This window comes from Mytilus edulis, chromosome 9 (genome assembly GCF_963676685.1).
Source record: "Mytilus edulis chromosome 9, xbMytEdul2.2, whole genome shotgun sequence".
NCBI classification, from domain to species: domain Eukaryota; kingdom Metazoa; phylum Mollusca; class Bivalvia; order Mytilida; family Mytilidae; genus Mytilus; species Mytilus edulis.
The window spans coordinates 54762788-54782878 of record NC_092352.1 but is presented as its reverse complement, the minus strand read 5'-3'; the positions used below and the strand labels follow the sequence as shown (position 1 = coordinate 54782878).

At 32.5% G+C, this 20091-nt stretch overlaps 1 protein-coding gene across 1 annotated transcript in view; it reads right to left on the bottom strand.

The window, feature by feature from the left end:
- The window catches only part of LOC139489779 (DNA repair and recombination protein RAD54B-like), a gene marked incomplete at its 5' end in the record, with an annotated part of 31135 nt that extends 11637 nt beyond the window's left edge, over nucleotides 1–19498 (bottom strand). The window contains 15 exon segments of the mRNA XM_071276599.1: nucleotides 651–830; nucleotides 1403–1514; nucleotides 2217–2366; nucleotides 2755–2835; nucleotides 3533–3614; nucleotides 6397–6444; nucleotides 7418–7572; nucleotides 7911–7994; nucleotides 9037–9119; nucleotides 10113–10200; nucleotides 10429–10516; nucleotides 13861–13915; nucleotides 15075–15096; nucleotides 15535–15596; nucleotides 19277–19498. Coding sequence (XP_071132700.1) covers nucleotides 651–830; nucleotides 1403–1514; nucleotides 2217–2366; nucleotides 2755–2835; nucleotides 3533–3614; nucleotides 6397–6444; nucleotides 7418–7572; nucleotides 7911–7994; nucleotides 9037–9119; nucleotides 10113–10200; nucleotides 10429–10516; nucleotides 13861–13915; nucleotides 15075–15096; nucleotides 15535–15596; nucleotides 19277–19498 — 1512 coding nt within the window.
- Nucleotides 19499–20091: the final 593 nt, after the last annotated feature.

Here is a 20091-nt window from a genome sequence, read left to right as displayed (position 1 = left end):
ATCAATATTCTCATGCCAGTACCAAGTAATGGCTACTGGGCTGGTGATACTCTACATGTACATGTTTTGTGCACATAGAAATTATATTTATAAGTTTATTGTTATAATTCTGTGAAAAAGTATTTTATCAGAAACAAAACTCGAACTTCATCTGTTTCTCAACTTTGCAACCTTTAAACTACATGCTAACTCAATATTGATAGGCATAATGAAAAAAAGTATACTGGTAATAAAATTGAGAATGGAAATGGGGAATGTGTCAAAGCCACCAACAACCCGACCATAGAGCAGACATCAGCCGAAGTCCACCAATGGGTCTTCAATGTAGCGAGAAACTCTGAGACTTCCTTCAGTTGGCAGATTGTTGCTTACGTAAATAAAGTGAAGTTGCAATTATTTCCAACATATTTAGGATGAGAACAAATTAACAATTCTTACAAAAGAAAGGTTCCCCGACATGGGATTTACTGAAGGAAGTGTAGGGAATTTAGAATGACACTGGAAAATACCGTGGTTTTTGGCGGAGGACAGAATTTTGTCTTACCATATGCCACCTGACGAGCCCTCAGAGAAATTTGTAAATGAAGAAATAGAAAACACATATGTTGCAATATTTTTTTGAAATGAGACTTAGTGTTTTACATACTAACATTTAGGAGGTAGGTATTTGTTATTTATTTCTTGAGTTCTACGCAGAAGAAACAACTTTGTAAGACGTGACAGTTCTGATCCTCTCTCCTCACCAAGTTCTATCTCAGCAGGAGTAGCTTCAGGCTGACGAGATGCTACAATAGGTCCTTCATAAACTCTTCTAAATGCCCCACTAGAACCTAAAAATAGAATGGAAAGATTTTAAGTGAAGCAGATAAAGGAGAAGATTCATGAAGGGTTAACATTGGTTCTTAATTTTTTATCTTTTTAATCTGGACAAAAAAATACAAACTTCACATAGAAGTAGTTAAGATATTACTGTTGACACAAAAAAAAAACTTAATTTTAATACATCACATAACAAATGACAAATCATTGACTCCTTAAGTATGCACTATTTGTGTGGTAGCGTCAGTTGTGGTCAAGTTTTCAATGATTCTTAACTGTTTATTGCATAATTTTCTTTGGCCGCCATCCAAGATCTAGAAATTATCTATGTCTAGGGATTCAATATCATCATTGTCAACTTTTGATTACAGAACATTTTGGATCCTAGGTTTCGGTCAAGAAGTTCCTAAAGCTTTTAAGTCCTAAAAATGCACAAAATCATCGTACATGTACTTTGACAATATATGTAAAATCTGCAGATTATGAAGTCACACCTGAAATATTATTTGCATTGACTGTATAATCATTGAATTTCGTTACAACCAATGTGGAAATAAAATAATAGACCAACTATTTTACAAACCAAGCACCCCAGGATTACAAAACTCCACAATTGAAAAGAATTCTTGCAGATCATTCTGTATAGGTGTTCCTGTTAGTATTACTCTCCTTCTGGCAGGTAAACTCATTATCAGCTGAAAAACATATGACTGTTTTTAAATTTTCTCTAACTATAAATAGTGAAACACAAATTTATGGAGGAGTAAAAAGATATTTTTTTATAATCAAATAGATTTAATTCATGGCATTTTTAAAGTAATAAAAGGGAAAGTTTCAATAATCTACTATTTAACTGTACTAAATTTGAGATTCAACTACGATGATACCAATGAAATATATGCTGGAGGGTAGTTTCATTTTTGGAGACTGGTCTAAGGTCATTTACATTTATATGTTCCTTGGTTGAGTTCAAAGTTAATGAATTAGAGTATTATTTACTTTATGATAGGTCAAGTTATCAAAAAACATGTTTAACCCAGCCACATTTTTGCACCTGTCTCAAGTCAGGAGCCTCTGGTCTTTGCTAGTCCTGTATGATTTTTAATTTTAGTTTCTTTTGTATATTTCAAAGTTGAGTATGTCGTCAATTATCACTGAGATAGTACATATTTTTGTTTAGGGGCCAGCTGAAGCACACCTTTGGGTGGGGGCTTTTCTCGCTGTATTAAGACCCATTGGTGGCCTTTGGCTGTTTTCTGCTCTTTTATCAGGTTGTCTTTTTGACACATTCCCCATTTCCATTCTCAATTTTTTTCGGTCATTCATTTAAATGTAAGTCCTTCATTCAGACATTGTTCTATCTAAATTTGTTTGATATTTTACAATAGATTACTAACTGAAGTAGTTTTTATAGCTGTGTTTTTAAGTCTATGACCTTCATCACAGATGACAAGGTCAAAGTTGATTTGTTTGACAATATCGTAGACCCTCACAAACATCTCATAAGATATAATCAGTACTGGATAAATGGAGGTATTTACAAAATCCTGAAATTATAAAATTGTTGTTACAAACAATGTCTTTACTAAAATAAATCCTGTTATTTTCAAATTCACATATGCTTTTTTCGATACTTGAATGGCAACATTTAGATCTACTATATTGTTTTGGAATATGGACATATATTAAGTTTGGAAAACTTACTTGTTTTTCAATTTGTTAAGTACTTGTTGGATTGTTGGATTGTTGGATTGATTGATTGATTGATAATTGTTTTACACCTCATCCTTGTTGGAATGAAGTATTACCTTCAATTTATGATAAATGTGACCGAAAACTAATTCTAAACCATATATGTTTTTTGTTGGCAATATTGTGAGAGAGAAAAAACTAACCAAATGATCTATATCTTAAATAAACTATATATAAAGTTACCTCTACTCTCTTCTCTGAGCTGACACAATAAACTGAAAGTCTCTCTGTTCCTAACCATTTCTTTAATTCCTGATTCCAGTTCTGAATGATGAAAAAAATTAATGCTATACAAAAATAAAAATTGTGTGTAGTTTAACTGGTACTGAAACAATTATTACAGTGGACTCATTTATTTTTGTGGGTGCCAATCTCCTTGTATTAAGGTAGATAGTATTTTCATGAATAAATATGATTTAGTGGTTTTAAAAAAAAGTGCATACAAGTCCATACAAATTTGTACTTCATTTTACATTTCAGTTCCCCTGTATGCACAAAATATTTTGTTTTGTTAGATTTTCAGTATACAGTGAAACCTGTTTAAACCGAACCTCTCCGGGACGTTTTGGTCGATATTCGGTGTTATCAGGTTCACAATGCATACATTTGGTATTACGGTGCTTAAGAACGTGTTTGGTTTATGCAGGATTCAGTTTAGCCAGGTTTCACTGTATTTTTAATTCATAATTTGATTTAGTTTGTATCTTACCATTGTACTGTAAAATCACATGATACTGTGGATTCATTTATTTTCATGGTTACCAATTTTCTTGGATTGAGGAAAAACTTGGATATCTGATTTGGTGGTTTTGCCAAAATCTGCTTTTTACCTTATAGAAAATTTGTAATTCATTGAATACTTAATTTCATGGTTCACCTGTACCCACAAAATCCACAAAAATTAGTATCCAACAAATATTGATGAATCCACAGTACTGTTATAATGTTCAACACAACTAACCTTTACTAAGCTACCAGGAGTGATGATCAACGCCTGTTTTACTACAGCTTTTCCCCCATATGGACCTTGTTTGTATAATGTCCTAAATTAAAGAGATAAAACAATTTCTTAAAAAGATTTAAGAAGATGTGGTATGAGTGCCAATAAGACAACTCTCCATCCGAGTCATGACATAAGTCATTTAAAGTCCATATTACTGTTAATTCAGAAATTATAAGGATATTTTTATTATTGCGAAAAATGCGACAAGGATATAATCCCAATAATTTAAACTTGCTTTTTGAAATTTTGTATATGAATTAAACAGGATTTTTCTCAAAATAGCCAAAATTTTAATCTCATTGTAGTGTAAAAATCGCAATACTAGATGCATGAAATAACTCCTGAATTTACAGTATTCATATTGACTGACTAATGAGCATATGGCGCCTAAATATTGTATTGGTTGATGCTATATTTAGTTTTTGGTCAATCATTCTTTAAGGAGATTGATAATCTCCAAGTATAACAGCAGCCCAGGAGATTAATACTTGTGTGCTGGGAAAAGAAAAAAGGTAAAATTCTGGGTGTAGTTTATGTTTGTAGAGCAAAAATTTTAGGGTCATTATTAATATTTATTTATCATATACTTAGCATTGATATGATAGCTTTCGCATATGTGTAATGAGCGGAAGTACACAAGCCATAATTTCCCTTCCGGGCTGATAACCCATATCAGGTGCATCTCGTGCACAAAACCCATAATAGTGCCTCTCGTGCAAGTTACTTCCGGTGTTTCCGGTATCGGTTGTTTACTTTTCCATTGTGACGTCAGATGTTTTTTATGACGACGTCAAAATTTACGGGAACTTTTGTTGGGATAGTTTAATACTTGCTAACAAATGTCATTCACAATTATGAATCATTTTATAGTACAACAATCATGGAGTAGTAATGATCGTAAAACTCTTCCAAATTTTCAATGTTTTAAAATGCCTCTATAGGAAATGTTACCATAAATATATAAGGAGTTAATGATCAGAGCTCCAGATAAGCTGCGTATTTGCGTGATCACGCAATACAAATAATAAAAAAAACAATGCAATTGTCCATTGCAGGGTTCAATAACCCAATTAATTCAAAGGAAAACCCAATTATATTCCAAAACCATGAGTTCTCAACCCTTTTATTGGCTACTGTTTGCGTTACTTACCCTTATCTGTTTACTGTCGTCACGTAAACTATTTTTATAATATTTATAATTGGAAATTTCCTTTCGTTCTAAAAATAAATCCCTGCATCAAGTAGCTGAAATGGGTCCCTGTCAGAGTTTTCTGTTACTCAATAGGTACACGTGTTTTTGAAAACATTTCAATCTTCTCGGCGTTTATCCAATTAGGGTGTGTCATGAAGTCATATTTTTTTTCGCATTGCTTGGGATTTATCATAACATACATTGAATTAAAACAAAAGTGAATGTCCGGTAAAAATATTGAATAGAAGCATGTGTTCTGCTTCTTTTGAAAAGCTTAGGGAAAGTTATGATGATAAAAAGACGCAGCCAGTGTTTTTAGGAAGCGTCCATCGAACACATGAGCGTGTGTGCGTACCATAACGAGAACATTGCTAATAAAAGCAGGGTTTCCTCAAAAACGAAATCAATTGAAAAAAGTGAAAGGTCAAATCAATTATGACATGATAAAGCATCAGAAACCAAAAGTTCTAATAAAAGACAACTAAACCCAGATTTATGAAAATTGGAATAAAACAAAAACATTCAAGTATAATTAAAGTTTATATACTATTTTTTTTTCATTTTACGGTTAATTAATGAATACACACACAGGCACTGGTCTCAGAATTTATTATAGAAAGGTATAAGACGAGTGCCTGTGAATACACATATCCGTTTTTTTACAGTTTATATGAGAAAATACAAAACTGGCAGAAGGTTTGAAACGGAACACAAATTAAACATACAATTGCTTCTCAGTCAATAAACCAAATAAAACAGCTAGCAAATAACCCTAACCCTAACCCTAAACCAAATAAAACAGCTAAACAAAGAAAGAAACATATTTAAGATGGAAAAAAATCTGGGGTTGATATTGCCTAAATATTCAATATTATGTTGATGAAAAAACCCAATACATTAAGGAGCTTGGTGGTGAAAAACCCAATTTGATATTAACATAAGGGGTGAATTGGAATTGATAATGCAATTAAAAAACTTTATCACCCAATTATATAAGAAAATGGTGGGTAAAAAACCCAATTTGTGAATTCTTATCTGGAACTCTGAATGATGCTGTTGTTGGACAACTATAGTATATTTGATTCATAATTTTAATTTTCTTTATAAAGTGTTTGACTGTTTTAGTTATTGCATTATTTTATTTGCCTTACATAAAACTATTGTCGGAAGTATATGATAAAGAGATTAATACATGGCCTTTTCATATCAGCCTGGGTATCATCCCTCGACCCATATCAGCACCTCGACTCCGTCTCGGGCTGATATGGGGGTCTCGGGATGATACCCAGGCTGATATGGAAAAGGCCATGTATTAGTCTCTATATATCACATTTCTGGAAATTCCAGTAAACAGGAAAGTGTTTCCTCTATAGTTTTCATTGGACCCTGACATCGATGTTGGACTATGAAATCAAGTGTTATTATTCTAATTTGGCAAATATCTTATAAAGTTCATATCATTTAAAACATATTAAGTTTCAAGTTGATGTGATCAAAACTTCATGGAAAAATACAATAACCTAATTTTGGATGGATGAACACGTTAATACATGTCAACAACAGTTTGTGAATTTACAAAACAGCTTTTGATGTGTTTTTTCTTATTTAATAAACTATCAATGATACATACCATAACAGAGATATGCACTGCAATGTTTTACCAAGGCCCATATCATCTCTGTAATTCAAATTTAAACTTATAGTATATTTTTCATTTCAAATATTCATTTTCATCAATCATAGTCAGAATTACACTTCTCACTCTTGTCTCAATGTCAATATTTAATTCTGGAAGTAACTGCTACATAATAAATATATAATTTCATAATAGCAATAAAATTGTACAAAATTTGACTGAAACATTCCTACATTCTTGAATACAAAAGATTAACTGTTGGTGAATAACAATCTAGTGAAAACACTGCTCTAGTTGATAAATCTAGTGAAAACACTGCTCTAGTTGATAAATCTAGTGAAAACACTGCTCTAGTTGATAAATCTAGTGAAAACACTGCTCTAGTTGATAAATCTAGTGAAAACACTGCTCTAGTTGATAAATCTAGTGAAAACACTGCTCTAGTTGATAAATCTAGTGAAAACACTGCTCTAGTTGATAAATCTAGTGAAAACACTGCTCTAGTTGATAAATCTAGTGAAAACACTGCTCTAGTTGATAAATCTAGTGAAAACACTGCTCTAGTTGATAAATCAAGTGAAAACACTGTTCTAGTTGATAAATCTAGTGAAAACACTGCTCTAGTTGATAAATCTAGTGAAAACACTGCTCTAGTTGATAAAAACATTTGTAGGTTGTACCAAATCGACTAATTTGTTAGTTTTTCTAAATAATAGTTAATGCTTATTTTAATTTGTGTCTTGCTAAACATTTTGGCCAATAAATTGTACAAAAACTTGAATATTTAGTCAATAATGTTTTTTTGGTCAATAATTATTTAAGAATGCATTGCAATAGCTATAAAAAAGGCAACACTTTTTTTTAACATTCTAACAGCAACAAATACCCTACAAGAGTATCAAATTTAAAAGTAACTTAAATTTTCAATTCAACAGCTTAAGAAAAATCTCTATATCAAATACTCTTCAAGAGATTTAAGGTAAATAAAACATAAAATTTTCAATTAGCCACTCACGCTAATATGGCCCCTTGTCCACCATAGTCTCTGTAACCCATGACACACTCGTACAGGAAAGTGACTCCTTCTCTCTGATGTGGCCGTAAATGTGTACTGAGATATGGATCAACAACTACATCTATTACTTGTAGATTTTTCTTGTTACTGGACCACTGCATAAAAGATTTAAAGTAAAACTGAAGCCTTTTCGATCTTTACCAAAAAAAACTTTTTTTTTTGTGTTCTTGACAATCATTGATTCTTTAATTAAAATTTTATTTTTTTTGGCTATAAAATCAATTTCACAGATGAATGACTTCAAGGTTTGGGTGAAAAATAACTTCAACCATTATTTAAAGAAAATTGAACAAGAAATGAAAGCATTATATGTAACAACCACAAGATATTCAATATAAATAAAAAATTATATTTGCAAAAAGAAAAAAATGATCAGGAACTTTGCTTTTCTACAGAATCATGCATGATGATTTTTACTCAATCTATTTATTACCTGATGTGATTGACTAGGTCTAGGCATTACAAGTGCACCAGGCATACTTGGATCATATCTTGGTTTTATTGGCATGGATGTGGTCTACAAGAAAACATAAATAACTATGTTAACAAAGTTAGGGCTCTAAGAACCAGTATATATCTTCTAGCATCCTGTACAATAGACAAGAAGGAATTGAAAAGATTAGCCATATTTCAATGCTTCAGTTAAGGAAAACTTAAAAATGGAAGTATCAAATTCATCAGCAAAAAAGGATTACTTTCTCCTACATATTTAAAGAGTCATTGTAAAAATTTCACATACCAGGTTCAGTTATATAGCCACATGTTTTATAAATTCACGGTTCATAATTTCATTAAACAAAATTTTCAAGAGTTATCTCCCCTTAAAATGCAAACACTTTTTAATTTTCTATATTTGTTAAATAGTTGAAACCATGAAATAAATCTTAATGATTTATTTTTTTCAAATCAAACATCTCATAAATAAATTAAATTTCTGCATAAAAACTTGCTAACTGCTGTAAAAATCTTGTTACCTCATATGTGGTTGTTTGCAATTCAAGATGGTGGAATATGCTCATACTACCCCTTATTATGATCATATGGTTGTCCATTGAATGTTAAACATGACATGATGTTTTTCTTATGCATGTATCTATCTTATCTTCCTTAATGCAGGATAATTATAATTTTGATGATAAGGTTCTATGGCCACATATTTTTAATTTGATAAATTTATAGTTCATTATTTTATTAAACTAAATTATCTCCCCTTACAATGCAAACTTTTTTATTTTCTGTATTTGTTAAATGGTTAAACAAATTTTTTTTTTACATCAAACATCTCATAAATAAATTAAATTTCTGCATAAAAACTTGGTAACTGCAGTAAAAATATTGACCTATCAAATTTGGTCATTTGCAATCCAAGATGGTGGAATATTCTCCTAGTACATTAATTTAATAAAATGGTTGTCAATTGAATGATAAACATGACGTTATGTGTTTCTTAAGCATATATCTATTTTATATAACCTTCTCAATGCAGGATAATTATAACTTCTATCCTATGAAGAACATCAATTTATGTTAAAAGAATCGTTATTTATGCAGTCACAAACCTGAACAACATTACAAGCCTGTCCATCTTGCAGTGGGTTGACAAACTTCTTGCCAATGTTCTTTTCTGGAACAGGCATTCTAGCTAAGAAGTAAAAAAATATATTAACAGGCTGACAAATTTCTTGCCAATGTTCTTTTCTGGAACAGGCATTCTAGCTAAGAAGTAAAAAAATATATTAACAGGCTGACAAATTTCTTGCCAATGTTCTTTTCTGGAACAGGCATTCTAGCTAAGAAGTAAAAAAATATATTAACAGGCTGACAAATTTCTTGCCAATGTTCTTTTCTGGAACAGGCATTCTAGCTAAGAAGTAAAAAAATATATTAACAGGCTGACAAATTTCTTGCCAATGTTCTTTTCTGGAACAGGCATTCTAGCTAAGAAGTAAAAAAATATATTAACAGGCTGACAAATTTCCTGCCAATGTTCTTTTCTGGAACAGGCATTCTAGCTAAGAAGTAAAAAAATATATTAACAGGCTGACAAATTTCTTGCCAATGTTCTTTTCTGGAACAGGCATTCTAGCTAAGAAGTAAAAAAATATATTAACAGGCTGACAAATTTCTTCCCAGTATTCTTTTCTGGAACAGGCATTCTAGCTAAGAATGAATGTGTTATGATTTTGCTGTGAAATATATCATGTATAGGTAGGGATTTCACAAATTATTCAATATATGAATGGGGGCAGTCTGCATGGTGAGCCACTAGTGATGCCCCAGACTAGTAAAATTTTATTTGGACTAGGAAATTTTTGAAAAAATAAGAAAAATGTCAAAATATTGGTCTTCGGACTAGTAGTTGAAAAAGTTATTATTGGAGACTGTGGAGGTGTTTTCTTAACCTGGCTGCACAACTATACCTTATTGCGTTTTCAGGAAAATCTCCATACATTATAGGTAAACAAAATCACAATATGAGTTCTCAATATTGCAATCATCACATAGTTCCATGATTTTCATGAAAAAAACCATTGAAAATTAATTTTCATCTTTCTATTTTTTATAGGTAAATCTAGAAAAAAAAACCAATGTGTACAGACTAACGCAATATGTATACACATGTTTAGAAACCAACCTGTACTATCTAATGATGTACTGGTACTTCCAGCTGCCGAGAAACATTTTCCAGATTTAAACTGTTCTTCGGTTAATATAGACATAACCTAGAAATAAAAAGTTTTATCATTTAGAACATTTTTATCTTTGGGATGCAAATTGTTCATTTATTTTGTTGGTAAGGTGAACAATTAATTTTAAATGTTGAACAAAGTACTATTTTTTTGTATGCTTGCATGCAGACTTTGACAAAATCTTAAAATCAAATATCTACAAAAAATTAAAAGTCATATCTAGCAGTACACATTTATCTTAGTAACAAGAAGTTTTTATACCTGTATGAGCTTTCCTCCAACAGAAAGTGTTTCATCGTCATTTAGAGCCAACAGATCTGACGACTTGTATCCAGTACCTTTACCAATTCTGTTTGAAAATAGTTTATGCTTTTATTCAATTCCAAGTTTTAAAAGAAGATAAAATATCAAACTATAATGTCTCTCAAGATAACCATGATTCTCCTTTTCTGCCCTTCAATATACCTGTTCATTTTTTTTTCATAGGTGCCATATGCATGTCTGATGGAGCAGATAATATCCATCATGGTGAAGTTTGCTTTTTCTTATACTTTTCAATGGTTGAATAAAGTTAGAAGCCTGTAGTTCAGTTGTTGACTTTGGTTCATTTCTGTTATATTTTTTTTTTGGTAAATTGTTTTCAGGGCCGTAATTGGGTGTCCATAACAGAGGAGGCAGGGGTCTGGGGGCTGTCCCATGAGGCCCCCAGGTAGTGGGGGCCAAGGGAGGGGGCAAAGCCCCAAAGCCGAAAATTGTTATATTAGTGTTTGAAATATTTCTTGTAACCTCCATTTTTGTATCTTATTTATCGTTTCTGTTTCATATTTACTGTATGAAGAAATACATTAGGCAACCAATGCCACAGGGACTCGCTTTTCCTGTCTATTTGTAATACATTATTAACGCTTTTAACGTTCGCATCAACTAGGATTTTTCAGTATATGGATATGGATAGTAAACTACACCTTGCTAGAAAACAAAGAAATATTGATGCTAATGTTAAAAACGTTAATAATGTAATACAAATAGACAGGAAATACTAAAAAAAGATTTGAAAACAGATAAAAAAAAAATAATCTGCTATCAAACCGACTCCCTGCATGTGACCAGAGCTGGCTGATAGATACTTGAATTTTATTCCATCAAAACATGTATCCATTTACAGTAGGGTACATGTTTAAAAGTAGAAAAAGCAGAACAAGTGTGTGTGGTTAACGCTGCAATAAAAATAACACACCTTTTTAATAACATTGTAATAAATACCATTTGATGTGGTCTTGAACTTCTCCTGGGGAAAACAAAATCTCTGACTGTCGAAGTTTTTTCGCGGGAAATGAATAATTGTGGAACCAAATGCCGGTTTACTGGCGATAGTAATCAGACAGAGATTTCGATACATACATTTGTAACGTGTTGAAATAAGAGTACACAAGCTGAACATCAACATTAATTACTATTCGAAGTATGCATTACTTAATTGTTGAATGATACCAAAATGCAAAGATGTTTTTCACCCCTGCATGCTTAACTTTTTCCATTTTCTTTTTTTTCTCTTATTTTTTTTTTTTTGCCAACTGCCTCGTCTACCTCATCAGTAGTTACGGCCCTGGTTTTGTTATAAATTAGGCTATTATACCGTATGTATTTTTCTCATTGGTGAAGGCTGTATGATTGCCTATATTTGCTTACATCCTTTTCATTCAATCTTTGGTGGATATTTGTCTTACTTGTAATCATATCTCATCTCCTTATTTTTTTAAGCCTGTTGAATTAGGAAGAGTCTTTGTGTATTTACATCATATTGACTCATTTTTTACCACCATAGTCTACGTATGAAAACTTCAGCTTCCTTCTTTAAAAGAGATGTTTTTTTTACCCTGATAATTTGGTGAACTTACAATGATCAAGGATGTGTGGCAATATAATTGAAACTGCTCATTTAATGTTTCAGTTCCTTTGTGTACATTTGGTTATTTTTTTTCGCACAAGTCATATAAATTTATTACTATGATTATGCTGAAAAATTAAAATCTTGTTGATTATTCTGTTCTGATTCAAGTGCTTTCCCTTTAAGTCAAATCATACTAACTGTCAAGCATTTGCTGCTGTTCATTTACTATACATGTAACTAACATCACCTATTGTTTACGTTGCATATTGTATATGTAATGTTGCCTTGTGCTCAACGTCTCATTACTTCAATACAATTTGTATGAACACATGCCTTTCTTTATTCAAAGCTAAGTACGAACCACAAGAAACACGATATTGGTGCCATGACCCATGGAAAAGTTAAAAGCAATACATGGTGGTCACTGAAGTGCACTTACAAGATTGAATGGTGAGTGAAACAACTTATGTTTCAATAGCAAATACACAACTCAAACCATTCAGAAAATGTATTTTTAGTGGATAATAACTTGAGGAGAGGTATGGACAGACACAAACAATTATAAACCCGTACATGCTGAATCTACTTGAACCAACTATTTACCTGTCACTTACACCGCACAGCACAAGAGCATTTGACGATAAAATGGAATGGTGCATAAGGGGATTAGAGTCGCTCAGACAATCGCAAGACACATTAGGATCACTTTTAGTACCAATCATATTTGGAAAGTTACCCAATGAAATGAAAAAACTAAGAGAAGCAATCGGCAAAGAGATGTACGTACAGGAAACTGGTAATTCAGATAAATTAGACAGTTTTACTCCCACAACGTCATTTCATACAGCAGTTGAACCCAAACTGAAACTGCAATACCTTAATCTGTAATAAATCAGTTCAAACCCAAAACCTGTATTTATTGCAAGCAATCGCATTCGTCCCTAGAATGTACCAATGTTATAGACAGAGTTAGCTGCTTAGCTATTATAAAACAGAATAAGGTATGCTACAATTGCCTTGGCAATCACAAAGTTTCAGAATTCCGCTCACAATTTAGATGTAGGAATTGTGATAGCAAACATCAAACTAGCGTTTGTGACAGAAATGAAAAATCAAGAAAAAAAAAATTTAAGTACAATGAAACCCTTACCGCAAAATGCAATTGTAAACACAGTAGAGAGCAACAATGATACAGTAACATTCTACACGTCAACATCGAGCATTAAAACAAGTACAGAAGTATTGTTAAAAACAGCCATCTCACCAGTTTGGGTAGATGACAGGTCAGCTACTGCTAATATTCTTTTAGATGAAGGATCTCAGAAGTCGCTTAGCGAGGAATGGAACCTCGTCAGTAATCCTAGCAGCATTTGGAGATGCAAACAAAAATGTATGCAATTTGGATATATCCGTAATAGATTAACAAACTCAGAATGGGAAGAAAATACTGATGGAAGTATTGATTGTCCCTACTATCGCAGCACCGTTACACAATCACACAACATACATTGCTGCTAAACTGCCTTACCTCAGTGGACTTAGATTAGCGCACCCTGTAAGAGACATGGATAAATTCAGGATTTCAGTACTAACCACAAGAAACACCATACTAACTTCATAACACAATGACACACAATTTCTGAAGAGATCAGCATAGTGAAAAAAGTTTTTGTGGAATAACAATCAATATGTAGTTTATGAATGTTTAAAAAGTACATTCTTCGATTACAGATACCCCTTTAAAATAATCATAATGTTACCATAAAGAGCAGTCAATATACAATGTTCTTTGATAAACTTACTCTTTTCCTTCCATGTCAAGCAAGGACACACTTCTTCCTGACGTTATCAATATTGCTTAAAATATAAACAGACAAATATGGTTTTTTTTCTATTTAATATTCACAGTTTTAAAACATTTCATAAAGTTGAGCAAAAAATAGGTAACCAAAAAAGATGTACTTTATCAACTTTAGGCCGCAGTCTTTTTACACTACAAGATTGAATTGTTGAAGACTGAACAGTAACTTATAGTTGGAAACATCCACATCATTTAGTCTCTGTATGGTAGTTTATTTTATGTAAAAGAAGTCTTTCACCCCATTTCATTGTCACATATTTATGTATTCCGGTATTTCACATCCAATTTTTTATTGAAATATTCTTTATAAAGCACAAAGGTGTCAGTATTCACCTCAAAAACTAACAAAACCTTTGAATAGACTTATTAAGACGGGATATAGTTACGATACTGTTGTCAGGTCATTAAAGATTGCATATTTTGGCGTTAATATTGATTCACTTATAGGGTCTTTGCATCAGAAATAAACACATTTATTCAAAAACCAGTTGTTGGCATGACACGGGTTATGTTCTTCTCATATATGTTATGATGGTATGATACTAAACCCCTAAAGGGAAGGATTGTGCCTGATGTTCATATGATGAAATCATAATCTTTCAGTCAGTTTAATTGAAGTCTGGAGCTGGCATGTCAGTTAACTGCTAGTAGTCTGTTGTTATTTATGTATTATTGTCATTTTGTTTATTTTCTTTGGTTACATCATCTGACATCAGACTCGGACTTCTCTTGAACTGAATTTTAATGTGCGTATTGTTATGCGTTTACTTTTCTACATTGGCTAGAGGTATAGGGGGAGGGTTGAGATCTCACAAACATGTTTAACCCCGCCGCATTTTTGCGCCTGTCCCAAGTCAGGAGCCTCTGGCCTTTGTTAGTCTTGTATTATTTTAATTTTAGTTTCTTGTGTACAATTTGGAAATTAGTATGGCGTTCATTATCACTGAACTAGTATATATTTGTTTTGGGGCCAGTTGAAGGACGCCTTAGGGTGCAGGAATTTCTCGCTACATTGAAGACCTGTTGGTGACCTTCTGCTGTTGTTTTTTTCTATGGTCAGGTTGTTGTCTCTTTGGCACATTCCCCATTTCCATTCTCAATTTTATAAAATTAATATATACATTTATCTTATTTTTAAACATAAAGCATGCTTACCATCACCTTCCCATTTTTTATGCTGAAAAAGTAATTATAAATATGTAAATAGGCATAAAATCATTCACATCCTGTTAGTTAAATTATCATTATAACATATATATTCATCCAGACACTGCAGAATCATGGCTGGCTATGTCTGTGATTGCCGAGTTCCTAAAGCAGATATAAATGGTATGCAGACTTGTAAAATAAGAAATATCAATATATTTTGTTAACATGTGTCATTTTATCAGGGCAAGGCAAACAGAAATGAAATTCCTGTAGTACAGGGTTGTTGTGTTACATTTTAATGTCAAAATGAGCTGTATTTATTCAGCTTTTATGTATATAATATTTCAGGGCTTGTGCTTCCTATTATGATTTTCTTGATAGAGAATTGCTGCTGATATGGATGCTTATGAATCAAGGGTTCTAAATGGTAAGAATGAAGTCAGTATAATTCCTATCATAAATATACCTTTTTGCTTGAATTTTTACACCACATAACACTGAGGTACCTCCTCTCAACTGAACTGTCACCTGAAGTTTAAGAATTAGTAAATGATAAGTTAAAGCATGAAGATCTTTCATTAAAAAAAAATTGTTCATGGCAAAATACAGGTTTATCTTTTCAATTCTGATGTCAACACAATTTTTTGTTAATTGATAAGGAATGGCTCATTTTATGTCAGCATAATGAACCACATTGGAGGACCCTCTTCACAATGCTAACATTATGGAAAATTTACATTGAATTTTGAAATATGGTGTATGTTGTCAATGTATATTTGTTCCACCTACTGGAGGCTTTGTTATAAACAATAAAATTATATTGGGTTGCGCTACTTAGGCTCTACAGCACAGTTTTCATCAGTACACACCTTGACTTTAGGACCTCTTGAGTTCAACTGTGAAGTGTAAGAGTACCGTAATTGGTGAAGATTATATTATTGACTTCAGATGCTTATCAAGATGCTTTGTTATTGTTTTCTTAGTATTGATGATTTAAACATAAGCCAGTGATATGATACACATGTACTGTGACCTGAAGCATTTAAACTGGAGGCTCTCAAGAACCTGTGTCGCTCACCTTGGTCTATGTGCATATTAAACAATGGACACAGATAAATTCATGACAAAATTGTGTTTTGGTGATCATGATGTGTTTGTAGATCTTACTTTACTGGACATTCTTCTTGCTACAATTATCTCTATCTATAATGAACTTGGCCCAGTAATTACAGTGGAAAATATATTCTAAAAATTCACCAAAATTTACCAAAATTTATAAAAATTGTTAAACTAGAGGCTCTAAAGAGCCTGTGTCGCTCACCTTGGTCTATGTGAATATTAAACAAAGGAAGAAGATGGATTCATGACAAAATTGTGTTTTGGTGATGATGATGTGTTTGTACATCTTACTTTACTGAACATTCTTGCTGCTTACAATTATCTCTATCTATTATGAACTTGGCCCAGTAGTTTCAGTAAAAAATGTTAGTAAAAATTTACAAATTTTATGAAAATTGTTAAAAATTGACTATAAAGGACAATAACTCCTTAGGAGGTCAATTGACCATTTTGGTTATGTTGACTTATTTTTAGGTCTTATGTTGCTGTACATAATGGCTGTTTACAGTTTATCTCTATCTAAAATAATATTCAAGATAATAACAGAAAACGGCAAAATTTCCTTTAAATTACCAATGCAGGGGCAGCAACCCAACAACAGGTTGTCCGATTCATCTGAAAATATCAGGGCAGATAGATAGACCTAAAACAATTTACCCCACTGATTTGCTCTAAATGCTTTGGTTTTTGAGTTATAAGCCAAAAACTGTATTTTACCCCTATGTTCTATTTTTAACCGTGGCCGCCATCTTGGTTGGATGGCGGGGTCATCCTACACATTTAAAAAAATAGATACCCCAAAGATGATTGTGGCCAAGTTTGGATTAATTTGGCCCAGTAGTTTCAGAGGAGAAGATTTTTGTAAAAGATTACTAAGATTTACGAAAAATGGTTAAAAATTGACTTATTGACTATAAAGGGCAATAACTCCTAAAGTGGTCAACTGACCATTTCAGTCATGTTGACTTATTTGTAAATTTTACTTTGCTGAACATTATTGCTGTTTACAGTTTATCTATATCTATAATAGTATTCAAGATAATAACCAAAAACAGCAAAATTTCCTTAAACTTTCCTATTCAGGGGCAGCAACCCAACAACGGGTTGTCCGATTCATCTGAAAATTTCAGGGCAGATAGATGTTGACCTGATTTACAATTTTGAACTGTCAGATTTGCTCTTAATGCTTTGGTTTTTGAGTTGTAAGCCAAAAACTGCATTTTATCCCTATGTTCTATTTTTAGCCATGGCAGCCATCTTGGTTTGTTGGACGGGTCACCGGACACATTTTTTAAACAAGATACCCAAAAGATGGTTGTAGCCAAGTTTGGATTAATTTGGACCAGTAGTTTCAGAGGAGAAGATTTTTGTAAAAGATTACTAAGATTTACTAAAAATGGTTAAAAATTGACTATAAAGGGCAATTACTCCAAAAGGGGTCAACTGACCATTTCGGTCAAGTTGACTTATTTGTAAATCTTACTTTGCTGAACATTATTGCAATTTACAGTTTATCTCTATCTATAATAATATTCAAGATAATAACCAAAAACAGCAAAATTTCTTTAGAAAGACAAATTCAGGGGCAGCAACCCAATAACAGGTTGTCCGATTCATCTGAAAATTTCAGGGCAGATAAATTTTGACCTGATAAACAATTTTACCCCCATGTCAGATTTGCTCTAAATGCTTCGGTTTTTGAGTTATAAGCCAAAAACTGCATTTTACCCTTATTGTTCTATTTTTAGCCATGGCGGTCATCTTGGTTGGTTGGCCGGGTCACCGGACACATTTTTTAAACTAGATACCCCAATGATAATTGTCGCCAAGTTTGGTAAAATTTGGCCCAGTGGTTTCAGAGGAGAAGATTTTTGTAAAAGTTAACGACAACGGACGATGGACGACAGAAGACAAGGGACGACGGACCCCAAGTGATGAGAAAAGCTCACTTGGCCAGGTGAGCTAAAAAAGAATATAAAGAGCAATAACTCCTTAAGGGGTAAACTAACAATTTTGGTCATGTTGACTTATTTGTAGATCTTACTTTTCTGAACATTATTGCTGTTTATCTCTATCTATTACAATATTCAAGATAATAACCAGACTGCAAAATTTCCTTAAAATTACTAATTCTGGGGCAGCAACCCAACAACAGGTTGTCTGTTTTGTCTAAAAATTTCAGGGCAGATAGATCTTACCTGATAAACAATTTATTTCCTGTCAGATTTGCTCAAAATGCTTTGGTTTCAGAGATATAAGCAAAAATCTACATTTCGCCCCTATGTACTATTTTTAGCCACGGTGGCCATCTTGGTTGGTTGGCAGGATCATGCCACACATTTTTAAAACAAGATACCCAAATGATGATTGTGGCCAAGTTTGGTTAAATTTGGCCCTGTAGTTTTATAGGAGAAGATTTTTTAAAACAATACTAAAATTTTAGACAAATGGTTAAAAATTGACTATAAAGGGCAATAACTCCTTAATGGGTCAACTGACAATTTTGGTCATGTAGACTATTTGAAGATCTTTCTTTTCTGAACATTATTGCTTTAAATAGTTTATTTCTATCTATAAAAATATTCAAGATAATAAGCAAAAACAGCTTAAAATTACTTATTCAGGGGCAGCAACCCAACAACGGGTTGTCCGATTCATTTGAAAATTTCAGGGCAGATAGATTTTGACCTGATTAACAATTTTACATCTGTCAGATTTGCTCTAAATGCTTTGGTTTTTGAGTTATAAGCTAAAAAATGCATTTTACCCCTGTGTTCTATTTTTAGCCATGGCAGCCATCTTGGTTGGTTGGCTGGGTCACCGGACACTTTTTTAAACTAGAAACCCAAATGCTGATTGTGGCCAAGTTTGGTTTAATTTGGCCCAGTAGTTTCAGAGGAGAAGATTTTTGTAAAAGTTAACGACGACGGACGATGGACGACAGACACCAAGTGATGGGAAAAGCTCACCTGGCCCGAAGGTAATGACAATAATATTTACACAAGAACAGTTTCATATGACTTAACTGAGTTAATTATGGCTAATGAATAATTATTCTATATATTTTTTTTGTAGCATAGAAAACATACCATCAGCATTTCCACTAGTTGGTGATGCTTTCACTTCAGAATCAGTTAGACTTTTGGTCTTTTGCTGTGGTGTGGTAACTGCTTGAAGAGGTGCCCGAAATGTTTTAGCCACTGGTACTGGTAACTTTGCTGTTTGAATATCATTGTTTTCTGCAGTGGTGGTAGTTGCTTGAAGAGGTGTTAGAAATGTTTTAGCCACTGGTACTGGTACTTTTGCTGTTTTAATATCATTGTTTTCTGTTGCACTGTCAAGATTGAACATATTGAAACTTAAATTTTACTGTTAAGTTTTAATATGGTAAATTTGATCTAATTCTTGTGTAAATCAGGATTTTTTATTGTTATTTATTTTCTGGTTGAAGACTAAACAGCTGCCTTAATGTAAGATTGTCTTTGACAAAAAAAAACATGTCAATCTGCTTTCTTCCTATACTAATTTTTGAAAAAGCAACTCCAAAACATTCTTCAAAGCTTTGCTTTACTTGGTTCATTCCAAAGCAGAATTTCCTTAATACTGTGGATTCATTTATTTTCTTGGGTACCACTTTTCAAAATTTTTGATTAAAGGAAAACTAACATATTCGTGGATATTTAGATTCAGGGTTCTGTATACAAGCCTTTGGAAAATGTGTCATTCTTTGAACCTTTAATTTTATGGTTCACTGTACCAACTTAGTTCATTAAAATAGGTATTCTACGAATAATAATGAACAATGTTTTTTTTCATCTGATCTAATTTTACATGAAAAGTCATTTGATTATAAAAGTTCCACATATTTGTAATACCTTACGTCTTCAGTCCTGTGACACAGCCT